Source organism: Carcharhinus amblyrhynchos, unplaced genomic scaffold (genome assembly GCF_965287045.1).
Source record: "Carcharhinus amblyrhynchos unplaced genomic scaffold, sCarAmb.v2.hapA scaffold_718, whole genome shotgun sequence".
NCBI classification, from domain to species: Eukaryota; Metazoa; Chordata; class Chondrichthyes; order Carcharhiniformes; family Carcharhinidae; genus Carcharhinus; species Carcharhinus amblyrhynchos.
In genome coordinates this window covers 45,001-66,309 of record NW_027650458.1, presented here as the reverse complement: position 1 = coordinate 66,309, position 21,309 = coordinate 45,001, and the positions used below count along the sequence as shown (strand labels likewise).

Sequence of the window (21,309 nt, the reverse complement as noted above, 5' to 3'; positions counted from 1 at the left end):
TAATAAGGGACAATTTAGCATGGCCAATCCAACTAACCTGCACATCTTTGGACACTAAGGGACAATTTAGCATGGCCAATCCACCCTAACCTACACATCTTTGGACACTGAGGGACAATTTATGATGGCCAATCCACCCTAACCTGCACATCTTTGGACACCAAGGGACAATTTAGCATGGCCAATCCACCCTAACCTACACATCTTTGGACACTAAGGGGCAATTTAGCATGGCCAATCCACCCTAACCTACACATCTTTGGACACTAAGGGGCAATTTAGCATGGCCAATCCACCCTAACCTACACATCTTTGGACACTAAGGGGCAATTTAGCACGGCCAATCCACCCTAACCTGCACATCTTTGGACACTGAGGGACAATTTAGCACGGCCAATCCACCCTAACCTGCACATCTTTGGACACTGAGGGACAATTTAGCATGGCCAATCCGCCTGACGAGCACATCTTTGGACTGTGGGAGAAAACTGGGACATCCGGAGGAAACCCACGCAGACACAGTGAGAACATGCAGACTCCACACAGACAGTGACCTGAGCCGGGGAATTGAACCCAGGTCCCTGACGCTGTGAGACAGCAGTGCTAACCCACTGTGCCATCATTGCTACAGCCAACATCTTTTCCCCAAAGGTAGGGGAGTCTAAAACTAGAGGGCAGAGGTTTAAGGTGAGAGGGGAGAGATGCAAAAGAGTCCAGAGGGGCAATTTTTTCCACACAGAGGGTGGTGAGCGTCTGGAACGAGCTGCCAGAGGCAGTCGTCGAGGTGGGTACAATTTTGTCTTTTAAAAAGCGTTGAGACAGCTACATGGGTAAGATGGGTGTAGAGGGATGTGGGCCAAATGTGGGCAATTGGGATGAGCTTAGGGGGTTTAAAAACTGGGAGGCATGGACGAGTTTGAATGGACCTACCTTACATTAAGTTGCTCTTTCTCTGCACCCTAGCTAGGACTAACCCTACATTCTGTACTCCTTTCCATCTCCCCTTTGTACTCTGTGAACAGTATGCTTTGTCTGTGTAGCGCGCAAGAAACAATACTTTTCACTGTGCCCCAATACACGTGACAATAATAAATCAAATCTTTTTTTTTTAATCCCATTCGCAGGTAAAAGCGCCTTGCTGATAACATTATTAGTGATCTTTCTACTGTTTGTCGCAGTTGTCTGCTTCTGCTACATTAAACGGGATCAACTCCGAGCAAAGATCCAGAAACTGGGGAAGGGAAGCCCCCAGAGGCACAGGTAAGATGGCATTGATTATCTGACAGAAGCTATGTAGGTTATCCCAGAAGACTGAGAACCTCAGGACAGCGTGGGGCTGTCCCGGGGTCTGTGCAGGGTGAGATGCCTTCAATATAGCAAGCGAGACACCCCTCACTTACTTCTTGTGATACTGGGGTCCTCCCACACCTTTCGAGAATCCTCTTAACCCTGTATCAATCCCCAAACTAATCCCACTGCCCCCGCTCTCTCCCCATAGCCCTGTATCAATCCCCAAACTAATTCCACTGCCCCGCTCTCTCCCCATAGCCCTGTATCAATCCCCAAACTAATCCCACTGCCCCCGCTCTCTCCCCATAGCCCTGTATCAATCCCCAAACTAATCCCACTGTCCCGCTCTCTCCCCATAGCTCTGTATCAATCCCCAAACTAATCCCACTGCCCCGCTCTCTCCCCATAGCCCTGTATCAATCCCCAAACTAATCCCACTGCCCCGCTCTCTCCCCATAGCCCTGTATCAATCCCCAAACTAACCCCACTGCCCCGCTCTCTCCCCATAGCCCTGTATCAATCCCCAAACTAATCCCACTGCCCCGCTCTCTCCCCATAGCCCTGTATCAATCCCAAACTAATCCCACTGCCCCCCGCTCTCTCCCCATAGCCCTGTATCAATCCCCAAACTAATCCCACTGCCCCCCGCTCTCTCCCCATAGCCCTGTATCAATCCCCAAACTAATCCCATTGCCCCCGCTCTCTCCCCATAGCCCAGTATCAATCCCCAAACTAATCCCACTGCCCCCACTCTCTCCCCATAGCCCTGTATCAATCCCCAAACTAATCCCACTGCCCCCGCTCTCTCCCCATAGACCTGTATCAATCCCCAAACTAATTCCACTGCCCTCGCTCTCTCCCCATAGCCCTGTATCAATCCCCAAACTAATCCCACTGCCCCCGCTCTCTCCCCATAGCCCTGTATCAATCCCCAAACTAATCCCACTGCCCCACTCTCTCCCCATAGCCCTGTCTCAATCCCAAACTAATCCCACTGCCCCGCTCTCTCCCCATAGCCCTGTATCAATCCCCAAACTAATCCCACTGCCCCCCGCTCTCTCCCCATTGCCCTGTATCAATCCCCAAACTAATCCCACTGCCCCGCTCTCTCCCCATAGCCCTGTATCAATCCCCAAACTAATCCCACTGCCCCGCTCTCTCCCCATAGCCCTGTATCAATCCCCAGACTAATCCCACTGCCCCCCGCTCTCTCCTCATAGCCCTGTATCAATCCCCAAACTAATCCCACTGCCCCCGCTCTCTCCCCATATCCCTGTATCAATCCCCAGACTAATCCCACTGCCCCGCTCTCTCCCCATAGCCCTGTATCATTCCCCAAACTATACAGACAAGAGAAGGAGAGGGTGCAGAATGTAGTGTTACAGTCACAGCGAGGGTGTAGAGAAAGATCAACTTAACGCGAGGTAGGTCCATTCAAAAGTCTGACAGCAGCAGGGAAGAAGCTGTCCTTGAGTCGGTCGGTTCGGGACCTCAGACTTTTGTATCTTTTTCCCCGACGGGAGAAGGTGGAAGAGAGAATGTCCGGGGTGCGTGGTGGGGGGGGGGGGGCGGGTCCTTGATTATCCCGGCTGCTTTTCCCCCGAGGCAGCGGGAAGTGTAGACGGAGTCAATGGATGGGAGGCTGGGTTTGCGTGATGGGATTGGGGGCTACGTTCACCACCCTTTTGTAGTTCCTTGCGGTCTTGGGCAGAGCAGGATCCCAGACCGAGCTGTGATACAACCCAGAAAGGATGCTTTCTATGGGGGGGCATCTGTAAAAGTTGGTGAGAGTCCGTAGCGGACATGCCAAATTTCCTTAGTCTTCTGAGAAAGTAGAGGCGTTGGTGGGGCTTTCTTAACTATAGTGTCGGCGTGGGGGGGACCAGGACAGGTTGTTGGTGATCTGGACACCTAAAAACCCATTGGTCAATCCCTGTATCTTCTTGTCCCACAATGCAGTGCGACAGGAGGCTATCGACTTGGCGCCTTGAGGGAGCAGGAGGTCCGGGAGGAAGAATGGTAACGCTTTCGCCCTGCCTATCTCTCACTCTGCCTCAGTCGCTTGCTTCCGTTAACTCCCCACACTTCCTCCCTCTCTCTGTTTCTCTCTCACGCCCGCCCTGTGTCTCCTCCTCCTCTCTCTCTCCTTCTGCCCTCTTCCAAGGCCGACCTTTCAACTCGTCGCCAAGCCTGGCGTCGCGAGGGAGTTGCGCGATTTTTGGGGCCGTTCCGTCCTGTCCTCGGAGATGCTTCCCGCGGAGCTTGGGTCTGGAGAGGTCCCCTACGTCCCCCTCCTCTCCAAGGTCCTCCCTCGAGCTGGGAGGAACCGCTAATCTCGGCTCCCCGTTCCATTCTCGGTGCTCCTCCCGACCAGATGCTGCGTACAGAGTGATCCCGCACCTTCCCCATTCCCCAGCAACCCCCCCACCGCCCCCCGCCACGGCACTAACAATTCATAGAATCCTGCGTTCGACACTTCCCCAAAGTCACAGACAGAATCCCGGAAACCCAACACTCAGTGCTGAGGGAGCGCCGCACTGTGGGGAGGGTCGGTGCCGAGGGAGCGCCGCACTGTGGGGAGGGTCGGTGCCGAGGGAGCGCCGCACTGTGGGGAGGGTCGGTGCCGAGGGAGCGCCGCACTGTGGGGAGGGTCGGTGCTGAGGGAGCGCCGCACTGTGGGGAGGGTCGGTGCCGAGGGAGCGCCGCACTGTGGGGAGGGTCGGTGCCGAGGGAGCGCCGCACTGTGGGGAGGGTCGGTGCCGAGGGAGCGCCGCACTGTGGGGAGGGTCGGTGCTGAGGGAGCGCCGCACTGTGGGGAGGGTCGGTGCTGAGGGAGCGCCGCACTGTGGGGAGGGTCGGTGCCGAGGGAGCGCCGCACTGTGGGAGGGTCGGTGCTGAGGGAGCGCCGCACTGTGGGGAGGGTCGGTGCTGAGGGAGCACCGCACTGTGGGGAGGGTCGGTGCTGAGGGAGTGCCGCACTGTGGGGAGGGTCGGTGCTGAGGGAGCGCCGCACTGTGGGGAGGGTCGGTGCTGAGGGAGTGCCGCACTGTGGGGAGGGTCGGTGCCGAGGGAGCGCCGCACTGTGGGGAGGGTCGGTGCTGAGGGAGCGCCGCACTGTGGGAGGGCCGGTGCTGAGGGAGCGCCGCACTGTGGGGAGGGTCGGTGCCGAGGGAGCGCCGCACTGTGGGGAGGGTCGGTGTTGAGGGAGCGCCGCACTGTGGGGAGGGTCGGTGCTGACGGAGCGCCGCACTGTGGGAGGGTCAGTGCTGAGGGAGCGCCGCACTGTGGGAGGGTCGGTATCGAGGGAGCGCCGCACTGTGGGAGGGTCGGTGCCGAGGGAGCGCCGCACTGTAGGGAGGGTCGGTGCTGAGGGAGCGCCGCACTGTGGGAGGGTCAGTGCTGAGGGAGCGCCGCACTGTGGGAGGGTCGGTGCCGAGGGAGCGCCGCACTGTGGGAGGGCCGGTGTTGAGGGAGTGCCGCACTGTAGGGAGGGTCGGTGCTGAGGGAGAGAGTCAGCAACCTCTGAGAGAGAACATTGCTCCCCATCTCCTTCTGAAACGCGTTCTTTATAAACATCGACACCTCTTCATTGTAGGTTCTTTCACAAGGGGAAACGTTCTCTCCATACCCCCCTGTTGTGACCCCCCCCCATCCCCTCAGGATCTTCAGGCAGCCAGTCGAGTCACCCCTCGCTCTGCTGAAGTCCCAGCGGATACAACCCTCACCTCTCCAACCTCTCCTCATCAGACAACCCGCCCCGATCCTGGTGTTAGACTGGGAAACCTTCTCTGACCTGTTTCCAACGCACTAACGTCCTTCCCTTAAATACAGAGGTACACAATACTCCAAATGTGCTCTCACCAACGCCCCTGTACAACTGGAGTGTAACCTCCCTACTCCTGTAATCAGTCCAACCCCCTCCCCCCACAACCACAATAACATTCGATTCCCTTTCCCAATTGCGTACAAGCCTTGTAGGAACCCAACTGTATCTCTGACTCAATTGTGAATGGGTGGGGCCCACCCACGTTGAGTTCATTCCCACACCGTGTCCAGGGGCCTGACCCGCTCGATCTTCTGGCTCGGCAGGACAGAATCCCAGATCTCCTACAGGGAAGAAAGAGGCCTCTCGGCCCATCAGCACAGTCGTGGCCCACCTAGACGCTCCCCTCTGCTCTATTCACATATCCCTATAGTATAGCTAATCCACCCTAACCTGCACATCTTTGGACACTAAGGGACAATTTAGCACGGCCAATCCACCCTAACCTGCACATCTTTGGACACTAAGGGACAATTTAGCACGGCCAATCCACCCTAACCTACACATCTTTGGACACTAAGGGACAACTTAGCATGGCCAATCCACCCTAACCTACACATCTTTGGACACTAAGGGACAACTTAGCATGGCCAATCCACCCTAACCTACACATCTTTGGACACTAAGGGACAATTTAGCATGGCCAATCCACCCTAACCTACACATCTTTGGACACTAAGGGGCAATTTAGCACGGCCAATCCACGTGCTCCAGTTTCCTCCGACAGTCCAGAGATGTTCAGGATTGTACATGTGTAGATGTGTTAAATTGCCCCTTAGTGTCCAAAGATCACTGAATCCTGGAATCCCGACAGTGCAGAAAGAGGGCATTCAGCCCATCAAGTCTGCACTGACCACAATCCCACCCAGGCCCTATTCCCACAACCCCACATATTTACCCTGCTAATCACCCTGACACTAAGGGGCAATTTAGCATGGACAATCAATGTCACCCGCACATCATTGGACTGTAGGTGTATGGTATGGATGTGTAGGTTAGGGTGGATTGGCCGTGCGAAATTGCCCCTTAGTGTCCAAAGATGTGTAGGTTAGGGTGGATTGGCCATGCTAAATTGTCCCTTAGTGTCCAAAGATGTGTAGGTTAGGGTGGATTGGCCGTGCTAAATTGCCCCTTAATGTCAGGGGGATTAGCCAGGGTATATCTATAGGGTTACGGGGATAGGGCCTGGGTGGGATTGTGGTCAGTGCAGCCTTGCTGGGCCGAATGGCCTCCGTCCGCACTGTTGGGGATTCTATTGCTGCAGGAAGGATGGTTGACACTGATGGCTGTGGATTGGTGGAACTAAGAGTGTGGCCCTCAATGCTGGGGGAGGCGGTGGGGGAAAGTTGGAAGGGTGGGGTGGGGGGTGGATGTTGGGAGGGTGGGGTGGGGAAATATGGGAGGGTGGAGGAGGGGTGTTAGGACGGTGGGGTGGGGGGAGTTGGGAGGGTGGGGGGGTGGTATTGGACGGATGGGGTGGGGGGAGTTGGGAGGGTGGGGGGGGGTGGTATTGGACGGGTGGGGTGGGGGGAGTTGGGAGGGTGGGGGGGGGCGGTATTGGGCGGGTTGGGTGGGGGGAGTTGGGTGGGTGGGGGGAGTTGGGAGGGTGGGGGGGTGATATTGGGCGGGTTGGGTGGGGGGAGTTGGGAGGGTGGAGGGGGGTGGTATTGGGCGGGTTGGGTGGGGGGAGGGTGGGGGGGTGGTATTGGACGGATGGGGTGGGGGGAGTTGGGAGGGTGGGGGGGTGGTATTGGGCGGGTTGGGTGGGGGGAGTTGGGAGGGTGGGGGGGTGGTATTGGGCGGGTTGGGTGGGGGGAGTTGGGAGGGTGGGGGGGGTGGTATTGGGCGGGTTGGGTGGGGGGAGTTGGGAGGGTGGGGGGGGTGGTATTGGGCGGGTTGGGTGGGGGGAGTTGGGAGGGTGGAGGGGGGTGGTATTGGGCGGGTTGGGTGGGGGGAGTTGGGAGGGTGGGGGGGGCGGTATTGGGCGGGTTGGGTGGTGGGGGGGGGATGTTGGAAGGGTCAAGGGCGGAAATTGAAAACCCTTCCAACTGTGGCCGCCATTTTGGTAAAGTAACGCCATTGCTCAGGCGGGGGGAAAGGTTTGGCGCGTTCGTACTTTGACCTTCTGCCCCTCTGCGTCTCCCCCTCCTCCTCCTCCTCCTCCTCCTCCTCCTCCTCCTCCTGCAGGGATTCCCAGATGGAGAACGGGGTCCGGCCCCCCTCGGCCAACCGACTGCATTACAAACCTCCCGGGTCACTGCAGCAGACGGAGTTGAGACCACCCCAGTCCGTCAAGGTAATTCCAGATCTTCTTAGTCGCTAACTGTGCCCTGGACAATCCCTCCCTAACAGCACTGTGGGTGTACCTACCCCACACACACACGGGGACTGACTGATGTCCAATAACAATCCCGGAACTCCCTCCCTAACAGCGCTGTGGGTGTACCTACCCCACACACACGGGGACTGACTGATGTCCAATAACAATCCCGGAACTCCCTCCCTAACAGCACTATGGGTGTACCTACCCCACACACACACAGGGACTGACTGATGTCCAATAACAATCCCGGAACTCCCTCCCTAACAGCGCTGTGGGTGTACCTACCCCACACACACGGGGACTGACTGATGTCCAATAACAATCCTGGAACTCTCTCCCGAACAGCGCTGTGGGTTTACCTACCCCACACACACGGGGACTGACCGATGTCCAATAAGAATCCCGGAACTCCCTCCCTAACAGCGCTGTGGGTGTACCTACCCCACACACACACGGGGACTGACCGATGTCCAATAACAATCCCGGATCTCCCTCCCTAACAGCACTGTGGGTGTACCTACCCCACACACTGACTGATGTCCAATAACAATCCCAGAACTCCCTCCCTAACAGCACTGTGGGTGTACCTACCCCACACACACATGGGGACTGACTGAAGTCCAATAACAATCCCGGAACTCCCTCCCTAACAGCGCTGTGGGTGTACCTACCCCACACACACATGGGGACTGACTGAAGTCCAATAACAATCCCGGAACTCCCTCCCTAACAGCACTATGGGTGTACCTACCCCACACGGGGTTCAAGATGGTGGTGACTGTGACTCAGGCCTGGCCTGCGATGGATCCAAAGTGACCCTTGTCCAATGGACAGAGGAGGTAGAAATGACAGGGGTCAAACAACAGGGCAGTGAGAGGGGGGTGGCCATCTCGGAAAAGTGTCTCTTCGACCCGGGGGAGGGGTGAATCCAGCAGGGACGGTGGGCTTGACGGGCCAGCGTTCGAGCCGGAGGCCTCCCCGGACCTCCCTCCGTCGTGGGGTGTCGCTGGGGCCCCGGTTCCCGGCGGGCCTGGGGGGCCTAGGACCTAACTCGGAGTGGGTGCCGCGGAAGCCCCAAGGGGGCGCCGATGTGGGAACGATCTTGGGGTGGGGTGGGGGGGGGAGGGCGCCGGTCGGGCCTGCGTCCGGGGGGGGGGGGGGGGGGGGGCGGTGGGGGGGTGGTGGGGGCACGCCAGTGTGGGCCGAACGGGCCTCCTGGAGGACAAAGGCTCTCCTGCGACGTGCTGTGAGTCCTGTGTTTGGAGGTGGGGGTGGAACCTGGCTCCGAATGGGGGGGGGAGAACGGGTGCTCGGGGAGGGGCGGAGGATAGGATAACGCCGTTAATGTCGCGGTGGTGGCGGCGGCGGTGGAGGGGACTGCCTGGCTGTAACGCCGCACGTCGTGGTGGTGGATCCCGCGCGTGTGGAGGAAGGGGGTTGAGGGGATGCCTGGCTGCGACGTCACGTCACGGACCACGGATCACGGCACACCCCCCACCCCACCCCACCCTTGATGGGCGGCGGCACCACCACTCCCCTCAGCGGCTGTGTCCTCAGAGGAGAGGACTCGGGGGCCCAGGGACGGAGAACTGGGACGTGCCGCGCCCAGCGGACGTTGGGAGGGGAGGGGGGTGGGGTCCACGTGTGTGTCCCAGGGCTCCTGATTTCATTGGCATCCATCCATTGAGCCTTAACCCTGCATGCCAACTCATACTTTCCTCACGGCATGGTAACCCGGCGTTCGCCCGTCACCCGCGTGCCACCCTGCTCCGCGGTTGTCCACCATCTTTGGCGCGGCTTCTGACTGACTAACCATCTCTGTGCTGCCCCCCTCCTCCTCCTCCTCCTCCTCCTCTTCTTCCTCCTCCTCTTCCTCCTCCTCCTCCTCCTCTCTCCTCCTCCTCCTCCTCTTCCTCCTCCTCCTCCTCCTCCTCCTCTTCCTCCTCCTCCTCCTCTTCCTCCTCCTCCTCCTACTCCTCCTCCTCCTCCTCCTCCTCCTCCTCCTCTTCCTCCTCCTCCTCCTCCTCTTCCTCCTCCTACTCCTCCTCCTCCTCCTCCTCCTCCTCCTCTTCCTCCTCCTCTTCCTCCTCCCCTCCTCCTCCTCCTCCTCCTCCTCCCCCTCCTCCTCCCCCTCCTCCTCCTCCTCCTCCCCCCTCCTCCTCCTCCTCCTCCTCCTCCCCCTCCTCCCCCCCTCTGTGTGCCTCCTCTTTCTCTCCCATCACCGCCCCCCCCCCCACCCCCACCACCATTCCTTTCTCTCTTTTTTTCCTCCCCCCGCCCCCCCCCCCCCGCACCTCGCAGTCTGCCCCTCCATCATCGCCCCCACGGCCTACGCCGCCTACAAAAGCTCTACCTCCAGACCCTGTGGTCAAAGCAAGCCAGGTAACCGCTGTGCATCGTGGGGGATTCGGCCAATGTCTGGGTAGGGGGGGGTGTGGGGTGGGGGTTTGAGGGCGACTTGTTGTAATCCGGGAGGGGCGGTGGTGGCTTGCAAAACCGTGTGAGGGTAGCGGTGGGGTGGGGGAGAGATGGGGAACAGGGACAAGGAACGACCGAACTTTGGGAATATTCCATTGGTGAATGGCCACACTCTCCCCTCCCACCCCCACCCCCCCCCCTCTCTCTCTCCCTCTCCGCCCGCTCCCCAGTTGAGTGCGTCGCAACATGTTCTCCCGTCCAAACTGGCCAGAATAATTTTTTTCCCCCCCCACCCCCGACTCGAATTGAGACCTGCCCCCTCCCTCCCTCCACCTCCTCCCCACTATCTTGATCAGGATGCACGTCCTGCGTTGCGTGGGAACAAAACCCAGTTAAGGGGATGCTATCCAAGCGGGACTTTGTCATAAATCAAAGGGCAAAGAAAATTCCAGCACAGGAACAGGCCCTTCGGCCCCTCCAAGCCTGCACCGACCATGCTGCCTGGACTGAACTAAAACCCCCCCTACCCCTCCGGGGACCGTACCCCTCTATTCCCATCCTATTCATGTATTTGTCCGCACGCCCCTTAAAACTCACCACCGTATCCGCTTCCACTACCTCCCCCGGCAGCGAGTTCCAGGCACCCACCACCCTCTGTGTAAAACAACTTGCCTCGTACATCTCCTTTAAACCTCACCCCTTAAACCTGTGCTCCCGACTCTTCCACCCTGGGGGGACAAAGCTCCACTCTGCCCCTCATAATCTTGTAGACTTCTATCAGGGTCCCACCCCTCAACCTCCAGTGAGAACAAACCAACTTTCTCCAACCTCTCCTCGTCGCTAATGCCCTCCACACCAGGGGCAACATCCTGGCAAATCTTTTCTGTGACCCTCTCCAAAGCCTCCACATCCTTCTGGTAGTGTGGGTGACCAGAATTGAACTCTATATTCCCAAGTGCGGCCTCACTGAGGTTCTATAACGCGTCAAACTTGCCCAATGTTTAAACTCAGTGTCCCGGCCGATGAAGGCAAGCATTGCCGTACGCCTTCTCGACTACCTTCTCCACCTGCATTGCTACTTTCAGTGACCTGTGTACCTGTACGCCCAGATCCCTCTGCCTATCAATACTCTGTGTACCTTTACACCCAGATCCCTCTGCCTATCAATACTCTGTGTACCTTTACGCCCAGATCCCTCTGCCTATCAATACTCTGTGTACCTGTACGCCCAGATCCCTCTGCCTATCAATACTCTGTGTACCTTTACACCCAGATCCCTCTGCCTATCAATACTCTGTGTACCTTTACGCCCAGATCCCTCTGCCTATCAATACTCTGTGTACCTGTACGCCCAGATCCCTCTGCCTATCAATACTCTGTGTACCTGTACGCCCAGATCCCTCTGCCTATCAATACTCTGTGTACCTGAACGCCCAGATCCCTCTGTGTACCTGAACGCCCAGATCCCTCTGTGTACCTGTACACCCAGATCCCTCTGTGTACCTGTACGCCCAGATCCCTCTGCCTATCAATACTCTGTGTACCTGTACGCCCAGATCCCTCTGCCTATCAATACTCTGTGTACCTGTACGCCCAGATCCCTCTGCCTGTCGATACTCTGTGTATCTGTACGCCCAGATCCCTCTGCCTATCAATAGTCTGTGTACCTGTACGCCCAGATCCCCCTGCCTATCAATACTCTGTGTACCTGTACGCCCAGATCCCTCTGCTTGTCGATACTCTGTGTATCTGTACGCCCAGATCCCTCTGCCTATCGATACTCTGTATACCTGTACGCCCAGATCCCTCTGTCTGTTGATACTCTGTGTATCTGTACGCCCAGATCCCTCTGCCTATCAATACTCTGTGTACCTGTACGCCCAGATCCCTCTGCCTATCAATACTCTGTGTACCTGTACGCCCAGATCCCTCTGCCTGTCGATACTCTGTGTATCTGTACGCCCAGATCCCCCTGCCTATCAATAGTCTGTGTACCTGTACGCCCAGATCCCCCTGCCTATCAATACTCTGTGTACCTGTACGCCCAGATCCCTCTGCTTGTCGATACTCTGTGTATCTGTACGCCCAGATCCCTCTGCCTATCGATACTCTGTATACCTGTACGCCCAGATCCCTCTGCCTATCAATACTCTGTGTACCTGTACGCCCAGATCCCTCTGCCTATCAATACTCTGTGTACCTTTACGCCCAGATCCCTCTGCCTATCAATACTCTGTGTACCTTTACGCCCAGATCCCTCTGCCTATCAATACTCTGTGTACCTGTACGCCCAGATCCCCCTGCCTATCAATACTCTGTGTACCTGTACGCCCAGATCCCTCTGCTTATCAATACTCTGTGTATCTGTACGCCCAGATCCCCCTGCCTATCAATACTCTGTGTACCTATACGCCCAGATCCCTCTGTGTACCTGTACGCCCAGATCCCCTGCCTATCAATACTCTGTGTATCTGTACACCCAGATCCCCCTGCCTATCAATACTCTGTGTACCTGTACACCCAGATCCCCCTGCCTATCAATACTCTGTGTACCTGAACGCCCAGATCCCTCTGTGTACCTGAACGCCCAGATCCCTCTGTGTACCTGAACGCCCAGATCCCTCTGTGTACCTGTACACCCAGATCCCTCTGTGTACCTGTACGCCCAGATCCCTCTGCCTATCAATACTCTGTGTACCTGTACGCCCAGATCCCTCTGCCTATCAATACTCTGTGTACCTGTACGCCCAGATCCCTCTGCCTATCAATACTCTGTGTATCTGTACGCCCAGATCCCCCTGCCTATCAATACTCTGTGTACCTGTACGCCCAGATCCCTCTGCCTATCAATACCCTGTGTACCTGTACGCCCAGATCCCTCTGCCTATCAATACTCTGTATACCTGTACGCCCAGATCCCTCTGCCTATCAATACTCTGTGTACCTGTACGCCCAGATCCCTCTGCCTATCAATACTCTGTGTACCTGTACGCCCAGATCCCTCTGCCTATCAATACTCTGTGTACCTGTACGCCCAGATCCCTCTGCCTATCAATACTCTGTGTACCTGTACGCCCAGATCCCTCTGCCTATCAATACTCTTGTGTACCTGTACGCCCAGATCCCTCTGCCTATCAATACTCCTAAGGGTTCTGCCATTTACTGTGTATTTCCGATCTGTATTAGACCTTCCAAAATGCATTACCTGACATTTGCCCGGATTAAACTCCATCCGCCATCTCTCCGCCCGAGCCTCCAGCTGATCTGTACCCTGCTGATGGTCCCCCATCGCTCTCTGCAAATCCTCTAAACTTTGTGTCGTCCGCAAACTTACTAACCAATCCAGTTACATCTGGATTGATAATTGACCATCCCTTTGACGCCCCCCCCCCCCCCCGACCCCCACCCGCTGTCCCATCAGCCTTAGCGACGACGGTGAGAGGTGTCCGCCATTTTTTTTTACTTTTGCCCTGTCCCTTGGCGTGGCGAGGGGAGGGGGAGGGGTCATTGGTCAGCGTGCGTCCGGGGCCGGAGGTGGTGGTGGGGGTGTGGGTGTGGGTGTGGGTGTGGAGTGGGGGGGGGTGGTTCCGTCGCGTTGCCACGGGCGACCGCGGTGTCTTAACCCATCTTTTGCTTGTCTCCCGCTCAGGCCCGGCGGCAGGGCCTGCCCGGAAGGCCTCCTCCCCCGTCGACGCCCCTCCCTGCCGATCCCGTGCCAAAGAGCGGTCAGGTAACACACGCGGTGGAGGGCGTCGCTATTGGCGGGAGGCTTTTTGAGGGGGGGGCGGGGGGAGTGGGGGGTTTGGTCACGTCCTGGATCGATGGAGTGGATGGAACCCGAGAGAGGGACCACCCACGCCCATCCTGACCTTAGGCCTCGAGCCTTCCGTCCAATTTAGCCCCCGACAGAGGATCTGATTCTTAACCCCCTCCATTAATCGCCGCGTTTCCCCTCCCCACCCCGCTAACCGATCGTGTTTTTCCAATTCCCCGGCCTCCCTCTGTGAGTGAATTGAGACTAGGCCTCAAATCCAAAATGGCCGCCGGAGCAACAACAACTTAGATTTGGCAAGCACCTCATGAAACGACCTTTCCTCGGAGGAGGCGTCAAGGCTCAAAAAAAAAACCGATCGGATTCGGGAGATATGTGGACCTATCAGCGACAGGAAACCAAAAAAATGGTGGAAGAGGGCGGTTTTTAAGGAAATTACTAAAGTGAGAGAGGGAGAGAGTGGGGGGCACGGGGACAGAGGTGGGGGAGGGGGACAGAGAGGGCGGGGGGACGGGGACGGAGAGAGCGGGGGGACGGGGACAGAGGGGGGGGAGGGGGACAGAGAGAGCGGGGGGACGGGGACAGAGGGGGGGGAGGGGGACAGAGAGAGCGGGGGGACGGGGACAGAGGGGGGGGAGGGGGACAGAGAGGGCGGGGGAACGGGGACAGAGAGGGCGGGGGGACGGGGACAGAGAGAGAGAGAGACAAGAGCTGGAGGAGGTTACAGAGATAGGGAGAGGGTGTAGGGGGCTGGAGGAGGTTACAGAGATAGGGAGGGGGTGTAGTGGGGCTGGAGGAGGTTACAGAGATAGGGAGGGGGTGTAGGGGGCTGGAGGGGGTTACAGAGATAGGGAGGGGGGTGTAGGGTTTGGAGGGGGTTACAGAGATAGGGAGGGGGTGTAGGGGGCTGGAGGGGGTTACAGAGATAGGGAGGGGGTGTAGGGGGCTGGAGGAGGTTACAGAGATAGGGAGGGGGTGTCGGGGCTGGAGGAGGTTACAGAGATAGGGAGGGGGTGTAGGGGGCTGGAGGGGGTTACAGAGATAGGGAGGGGGGTGTAGGGTTTGGAGGGGGTCACAGAGATAGGGAGGGGGTGTAGGGGGCTGGAGGGGGTTATAGAGATAGGGAGGGGGGTGTAGGGGCTGGAAGAGGTTACAGAGTTAGGGAGGGGGTGTAGGGGGCTGGAGGAGGTTACAGAGATAGGGAGGGGGTGTAGGGGGGCTGGAGGGGGTTAGAGAGATAGGGAGGGTGTGTAGGGGGCTGGAGGAGGTTACAGAGATAGGGAGGGTGTGTAGGGGGCTGGAGGGGGTTACAGAGATAGGGAGGGGGGTGTAGGGGCTGGAAGAGGTTACAGAGATAGGGAGGGGGTGTAGGGGGGCTGGAGGGGGTTAGAGAGATAGGGAGGGTGTGTAGGGGGCTGGAGGGGGTTACAGGGATATGGAGGGGGTGTAGGGGGCTGGAGGAGGTTACGAATGATTATAGAACTCAGGCATAGCCCAAAACTGGAATGAAACATGAGAATTTTCAACGATCACTGATCTAACTACTAATTAAATTCATGCAAGCTTCACTCATATTGTCATTTATAACCTACTAACCTTCTAGAACTTTGTGTGTCTGTTTCTTCACAGAATTGAGAAGGTTAAGGGGGAAACTTCCCCCAGAACGGGAGTAGAAATGAGGAGGGGGGGTGCGGTGCTTCAGTTCACGGGGAGAGAGACTGGGAGAAGCTGGGATCGTTCTCCATTCCCGTGGCCTGCTGGAGTCTGAGTGCTACTGAGGCCATCTGAAGCTTCAGGCCTACTGGGACCTGAGGCCTATGGAGCCTGAGGCCTACTGGAGCCTTGGGCCTACTGAGGCCATCTGAAGCTTCAGACCTACTGGAGCCTTGGGCCTACTGAGGCCACCTGAAGCTGCAGGCCCACTGGAGCCTGAGGCCTACTGAGGCCATCTGAAGCTGCAGGCCGACTGGAGCCTGAGGTCTAGTGAGACCGTCTGAAACTTAAGACGTACAGGAGCCTGAGGCCTACTGAGGCCACCTGAAGCTGCAGGCCCACTGGAGCCTGAGGCCTACTGGAGTCTGAGGCCACCTGAAGTTCAGGCCTACTGGAGCCTGAGGCCCACTGAGGCCATCTGAAGCCACAGGCCCGCTGGAGACTGAAGCCTACTGGAGCCTGAGGCCTTGTGAGGCAATCAGAAGGTGCAGGCTTACTGGAGACTGAGGCCTACTGCTTCATGAGGCCTCGTGAGGCCACCTGAAACTGGAGTCTGAGGCCTACTGCAGCCAGGGATAGGGGCCAATTTTTCCAATTGGGGTGAAACATCAGGAGTTGGCGGGGGGGGGGATTTAATTCAGGCAGAGGGAGAGTCTGGGAGAAGCTGGGATGGTTCCCCTCGGGATGGAGAAGATTAAGAGAGGGGAGATTTAATCGAGGTAGCATTGAGAATCACGGAGGGGGGAGCGGGATGGAGTAAATGAGGAGAAAGTGTTTCCCACAGAGCAGGAGGAGGGGGGGAGGAACCAGAGGGCGGCACAGGTTGGAGAGAATTGTGGGGGAGCAGGGAGCGGGATGGGGAGAATTTTGATGGGAACACAGCGCTGCCTGAAAGGAACTCTCAAAGTGGAGGGGGGAACTGGAGAGGCCTAGAAAGGGTGGCACACAGTGGGGTTAGCACTGGTGCCTCAGCACCAAGGACCCGGGGGTTCGATTCCCGGCTTGGGTCACTGTCTGTGTGGAGTCTGCACATTCTCCCCGTGTCTGCGTGGGTTTCCTCCCACAGTCCAAAGATGTGTAGGTTAGGGTGGATTGGCCGTGCTAAATTGTCCCTTAGTGTCCAAAGATGTGTAGGTTAGGGGGGATTGGCCGTGCTAAATTGTCCCCTTAGTGTCCAAAGATGTGTAGGTTAGGGTGGATTGGCCATGCTAAATTGCCCCTTAGTGTCCAAAGATGTGTAGGTTAGGGTGGATTGGCCATGCTAAATTGTCCCTTAGTGTCCAAAGATGTGCAGGTTAGGGTGGATTGGCCATGCTAAATTGTCCCTTAGTGTCCAAAGATGTGCAGGTTAGGGTGGATTGGCCATGCTAAATTGCCCCTTAGTGTCCAAAGATGTGTAGGTTAGGGTGGATTGGCCATGCTAAATTGCCCCTTAGTGTCCCAAAGATGTGTAGGTTAGGGTGGATTGGCCATGCTAAATTGCCCCTTAGTGTCCCAAAGATGTGTAGGTTAGGGTGGATTGGCCGTGCTAAATTGTCCCTTAGTGTCCCAAAGATGTGTAGGTTAGGGTGGATTGGCCGTGCTAAATTGTCCCTTAGTGTCCAAAGATGTGTAGGTTAGGGTGGATTGGCCATGCTAAATTGTCCCTTAGTGTCCCAAAGATGTGTAGGTTAGGGTGGATTGGCCATGCTAAATTGTCCCTTAGTGTCCAAAGATGTGTAGGTTAGGGTGGATTGGCCGTGCTAAATTGTCCCTTAGTGTCCAAAGATGTGCAGGTTAGGGTGGATTGGCCATGCTAAATTGTCCCTTAGTGTCCCAAAGATGTGTAGGTTAGGGTGGATTGGCCATGCTAAATTGTCCCTTAGTGTCCCAAAGATGTGTAGGTTAGGGTGGATTGGCCGTGCTAAATTGTCCCTTAGTGTCCCAAAGATGTGTAGGTTAGGGTGGATTGGCCGTGCTAAATTGTCCCTTAGTGTCCCAAAGATGTGTAGGTTAGGGTGGATTGGCCATGCTAAATTGCGAGGTAAATACATGGGGTTACGGGAATAGAGCCTGATGGGATTGTTTTCAGATGCAATGGGCTGAATGGCTTCCTTCTGCACTACAGGGATTGTGTGATATGATATGGGGCTGGGAGAGCGAAGGGGAGGAGACATATTAGATCAATCCTTCCGTGAGCTAGCACAGACTAGATGGGCCCAATTGCCCCCTGCTGAGCTGTAGGCCTCTATATCGAACAGAGGAATTGGAAATGGGCCTTGGCCCCGTTTGAGCGGGGGATACGGTGGGGAGTCTGATTCCGGTCCTCGTTGCCAGTGTGGTTCCAATATCCACAATCCCAGAATTCCAGGACTAACAGAAGAGAAGAGTTACTGACGGGAATGATGTCAGTAAGGCGGGGTGGGGGGGGGGTAGCGTGCGGCCTGACAGACTGACCGTACGAATCCGGGTTCACCCCTCCCTGCGTTTCGCCTCACTCCTGAGGCAGTTTGATCGTTGTCTCATCTATAATGTCTGCCCAGGTTGTAAATTGGTTCGTTTCTGCATCGGGAGCCGGGGGGGAGGGACGGGCGTGGTGCTGAGGGTGAAGGGGGTCCTGCGTTCTTTTCCAAGGGTGTTAGACTATCATTTCCCCATTGGAGATGATCTGCCTTTTCAATCTAGCTCTCTGGCAGACTCACTCACTGAGGCCTGGTTCTCTGGTGGACACAGTGAGGCCTAGTCTTCTGGCGGACACAGTGAGGCCTGGTTCTCTGGCGGACTCACTGAGGCCTGGTCCTCTGGCGGACGCAGTGAGGCCTATTCCTCTGGCGGACGCAGTGAGGCCTGGTCCTCTGGCGGACGCAGTGAGGCCTGGTTCTCTGGCGGACTCACTGAGGTGTGGTCCTCTGGCGGACGCAGTGAGGCCTGGTTCTCTGGCGGACTCACTGAGGCCTAGTCCTCTGGCGGACGCAGTGAGGCCTGGTCCTCTGGCGGACGCAGTGAGGCCTGGTTCTCTGGCGGACTCACTGAGGTGTGGTCCTCTGGCGGACGCAGTGAGGCCTGGTTCTCTGGCGGACTCACTGAGGCCTGGTCCTCTGGCGGACGCAGCGAGGCCTGGTCCTCTGGCGGACGCAGTGAGGCCTGGTTCTCTGGCGGACTCACTGAGGCCTGGTCCTCTGGCGGACGCAGTGAGGCCTGGTTCTCTGGCGGACTCACTGAGGCCTATTCCTCTGGCGGACGCAGTGAGGCCTGGTCCTCTGGCGGACGCAGTGAGGCCTGGTTCTCTGGCGGACTCACTGAGGTGTGGTCCTCTGGCGGACGCAGTGAGGCCTGGTTCTCTGGCGGACTCACTGAGGCCTGGTCCTCTGGCGGACGCAGCGAGGCCTGGTCCTCTGGCGGACGCAGTGAGGCCTGGTTCTCTGGCGGACTCACTGAGGCCTGGTCCTCTGGCGGACGCAGTGAGGCCTGGTTCTCTGGCGGACTCACTGAGGTGTGGTCCTCTGGCGGACGCAGTGAGGCCTGGTCCTCTGGCGGACTCACTGAGGCCTGGTTCTCTGGTGGACACAGTGAGGCCTAGTCTTCTGGCGGACACACTGAGGCCTGGTTCTCTGGCGGACTCACTGAGGCCTGGTTCTCTGGCGGACACAGTGAGGCCTGGTTCTCTGGCGGACACAGTGAGGCCTGGTTCTCTGGCGGACGCAGTGAGGCCTATTCCTCTGGCGGACGCAGTGAGGCCTGGTCCTCTGGCGGACGCAGTGAGGCCTGGTTCTCTGGCGGACTCACTGAGGCCTGGTCCTCTGGCGGACGCAGCGAGGCCTGGTCCTCTGGCGGACACAGTGAGGCCTGGTCCTCTGGCGGACGCAGCGAGGCCTGGTCCTCTGGCGGACGCAGCGAGGCCTGGTCCTCTGGCGGACGCAGCGAGGCCTGGTCCTCTGGCGGACGCAGCGAGGCCTGGCCCTTTTGGGCTTGTTTTGACCGTCCTCATCATGTGACCTTCTCAAAATGTTCCCCCCTCACCCTCCCAATTTTTGAATTTATTTTCCCACACCCACACCCACATCCTGGGGCCTTTTCTCTCTTCCAAACTGGACCACGCTCAAGCTGAACCCGGTTTTGGGGTGTACGTGGCGGGGGGAGTGGCGGGGAGGGCCTAGCCCTTCCCAACAGCAGGTCAGGCCCAGGGCCTAGCTCAGAGGGCCTAGGCACAGAGGCCAAGGGTCGTGCACTCTGACCCTGGTCGCTCGCTGACGTGGAGGGCAGTGAGACGTGTGCACCCCCTGGATAGGAGCTTCTCTCCCCCCAACCCCATCCAGCCACCCAGGGTCAAAATGGTTACCAGTCCCAGGATAATGACCAATCCCCAGCCTGATTAGGGTCCACAAGGGTTCTGATTGGCTGTGGCACTGTTGGTTGCCCCTGACTGGCTGAGGGATTGATTCGGATCGGGGCTTGTGTTTGGTGATTGGCCGTGTCACAGGTTCTGTCTGCTACGTCCTCTCTGATTGGCCGTGCCAGGGACCGTGTCTGTTACGCCCTCACTGATTGGCTGTGCCACAGACTCTGCCTGTTATGCTCTCTCTGATTGGCTGTGCTGCAGACTCTCTCCGATACACTCCCCCTGGTTGAGTCACACCCTCTCTGGTTCCGGCACTCGCTGGCTGAGGGGCCATTGGCGACTGACTCCACCTCGGTTTGTTTGGCGGGGGGGGGCGGGGGGGGGGGTTGTTGGTGGGGAGGGAGGGAAGAGTGGCAGGGAGGGAGGGTGAGGGAGAGTGGTGGAAAGGGACGGGGGGAGTGTCGAGGAGGGAGGGTGGGGGAGAGTGGCGGGGAGGATGGGGGAGAGTGACGGGGAGAGACTCGGGGAGGGTGGGGGAGTGTGGCGGGGAGGGCGGGGTGGGGGGGAGTGTGACGGGGAGGGAGGGTGGGTGACAGGAAGGAGGCAGGAAGGAAGGAAGGGGAGCCGAGGCTGTTCTGAAGCCACAGCTTGGCCACATGCAAGTTGGTGCGCGCAGGGGGGAGAACAGTGAGGGCACATTTGCCTCTCGGTAGACTGTGAAACAAGGAGGCAGTTGACAGCCTGTGGGATGGACGAAGGGCGGAAACAAATGCAAAATAACCTTCTCTCTCCCATTCCACCCCCCCCCCCCAACTTCTGCCCACAGCCCCCACTGCCCAGGAAACCCCCTCCCCCGAAGAAGGCACTCCCCACCGATCCCGGCGCGCGTGCCACCTCTGGGACGGCGGCCGAGCACCCGAGGGTGTCGTTCTACGCGGAGCAGGATTCCCGGCCTCCCACCAGGTGAGTGACTGTCCCGAGTGCGCGGCGCCTCCTACTCACCCCCACCCCCAGAACCCCCCTGCCTCGCTTACTCGCCCCCCCCCCCCCCACTCCCCGGCGAGATGTTACCGAGGACTCATAGATGCGCCGTTTCATCCCAGCGCCCAAATCTTACCCACGCCAAAGGTACCATTCCCCGCGTGGTCCGACGCATCCCACCCCCCCACCACCGCACACCCCCCACCCTACCGTCCGTAGCTGGTGAGGTGGGGGGGTGGGGGGGGGGGGTGGTGAGTTGCCATGTCCAGTGTCAAATCTAATTGTAACTTGGGGATCCCGGGCTACACGGCGCAACGGATCCCCTCTCCGCCTTGACCTCCCCTCCCACCCCCCCCCCCCCGCCCCCCCCGCCGACCGTCAAGGCCACCCCCCCCACCACCACCACCAGGGCAACGGAGATGCCTTCGGGGCCCAGGGAATGTTCTAGAAAACCCGGCTCGTCGGTCGACCGTGAGCGCGCCGCGAAGCTTTGCGAGATTGGCGGTCTAACCTATCCAAATCTTCTCTCCACCCCTTCCCACCACCCCCTCCCTCCCTCCCGCCAATCCCCAACCCACCCAACGACAGGCCTGCACCTCCCCCACCAGGAAAGAAGCCTCCCTTACCCCCCCTACCCTTCGTCAACGCCTGACGCATCGCACCCCTGCCCC

The 21,309-nt window shown here is 58.2% G+C and overlaps 1 protein-coding gene across 1 annotated transcript in view; it reads left to right on the top strand.

The window, feature by feature from the left end:
• Nucleotides 1-21,309, top strand: part of LOC145339879 (disintegrin and metalloproteinase domain-containing protein 12-like) — a gene marked incomplete at its 5' end in the record, with an annotated part of 35,227 nt that overhangs the window by 13,829 nt on the left and 89 nt on the right. The window contains 7 exon segments of the mRNA XM_080184416.1: nt 1,125-1,260; nt 3,250-3,309; nt 7,301-7,409; nt 9,738-9,818; nt 13,504-13,584; nt 20,484-20,620; nt 21,227-21,309. The exon segment at nt 21,227-21,309 is cut by the window's right edge and continues 89 nt beyond it. Coding sequence (XP_080040542.1) covers nt 1,125-1,260; nt 3,250-3,309; nt 7,301-7,409; nt 9,738-9,818; nt 13,504-13,584; nt 20,484-20,620; nt 21,227-21,290 — 668 coding nt within the window.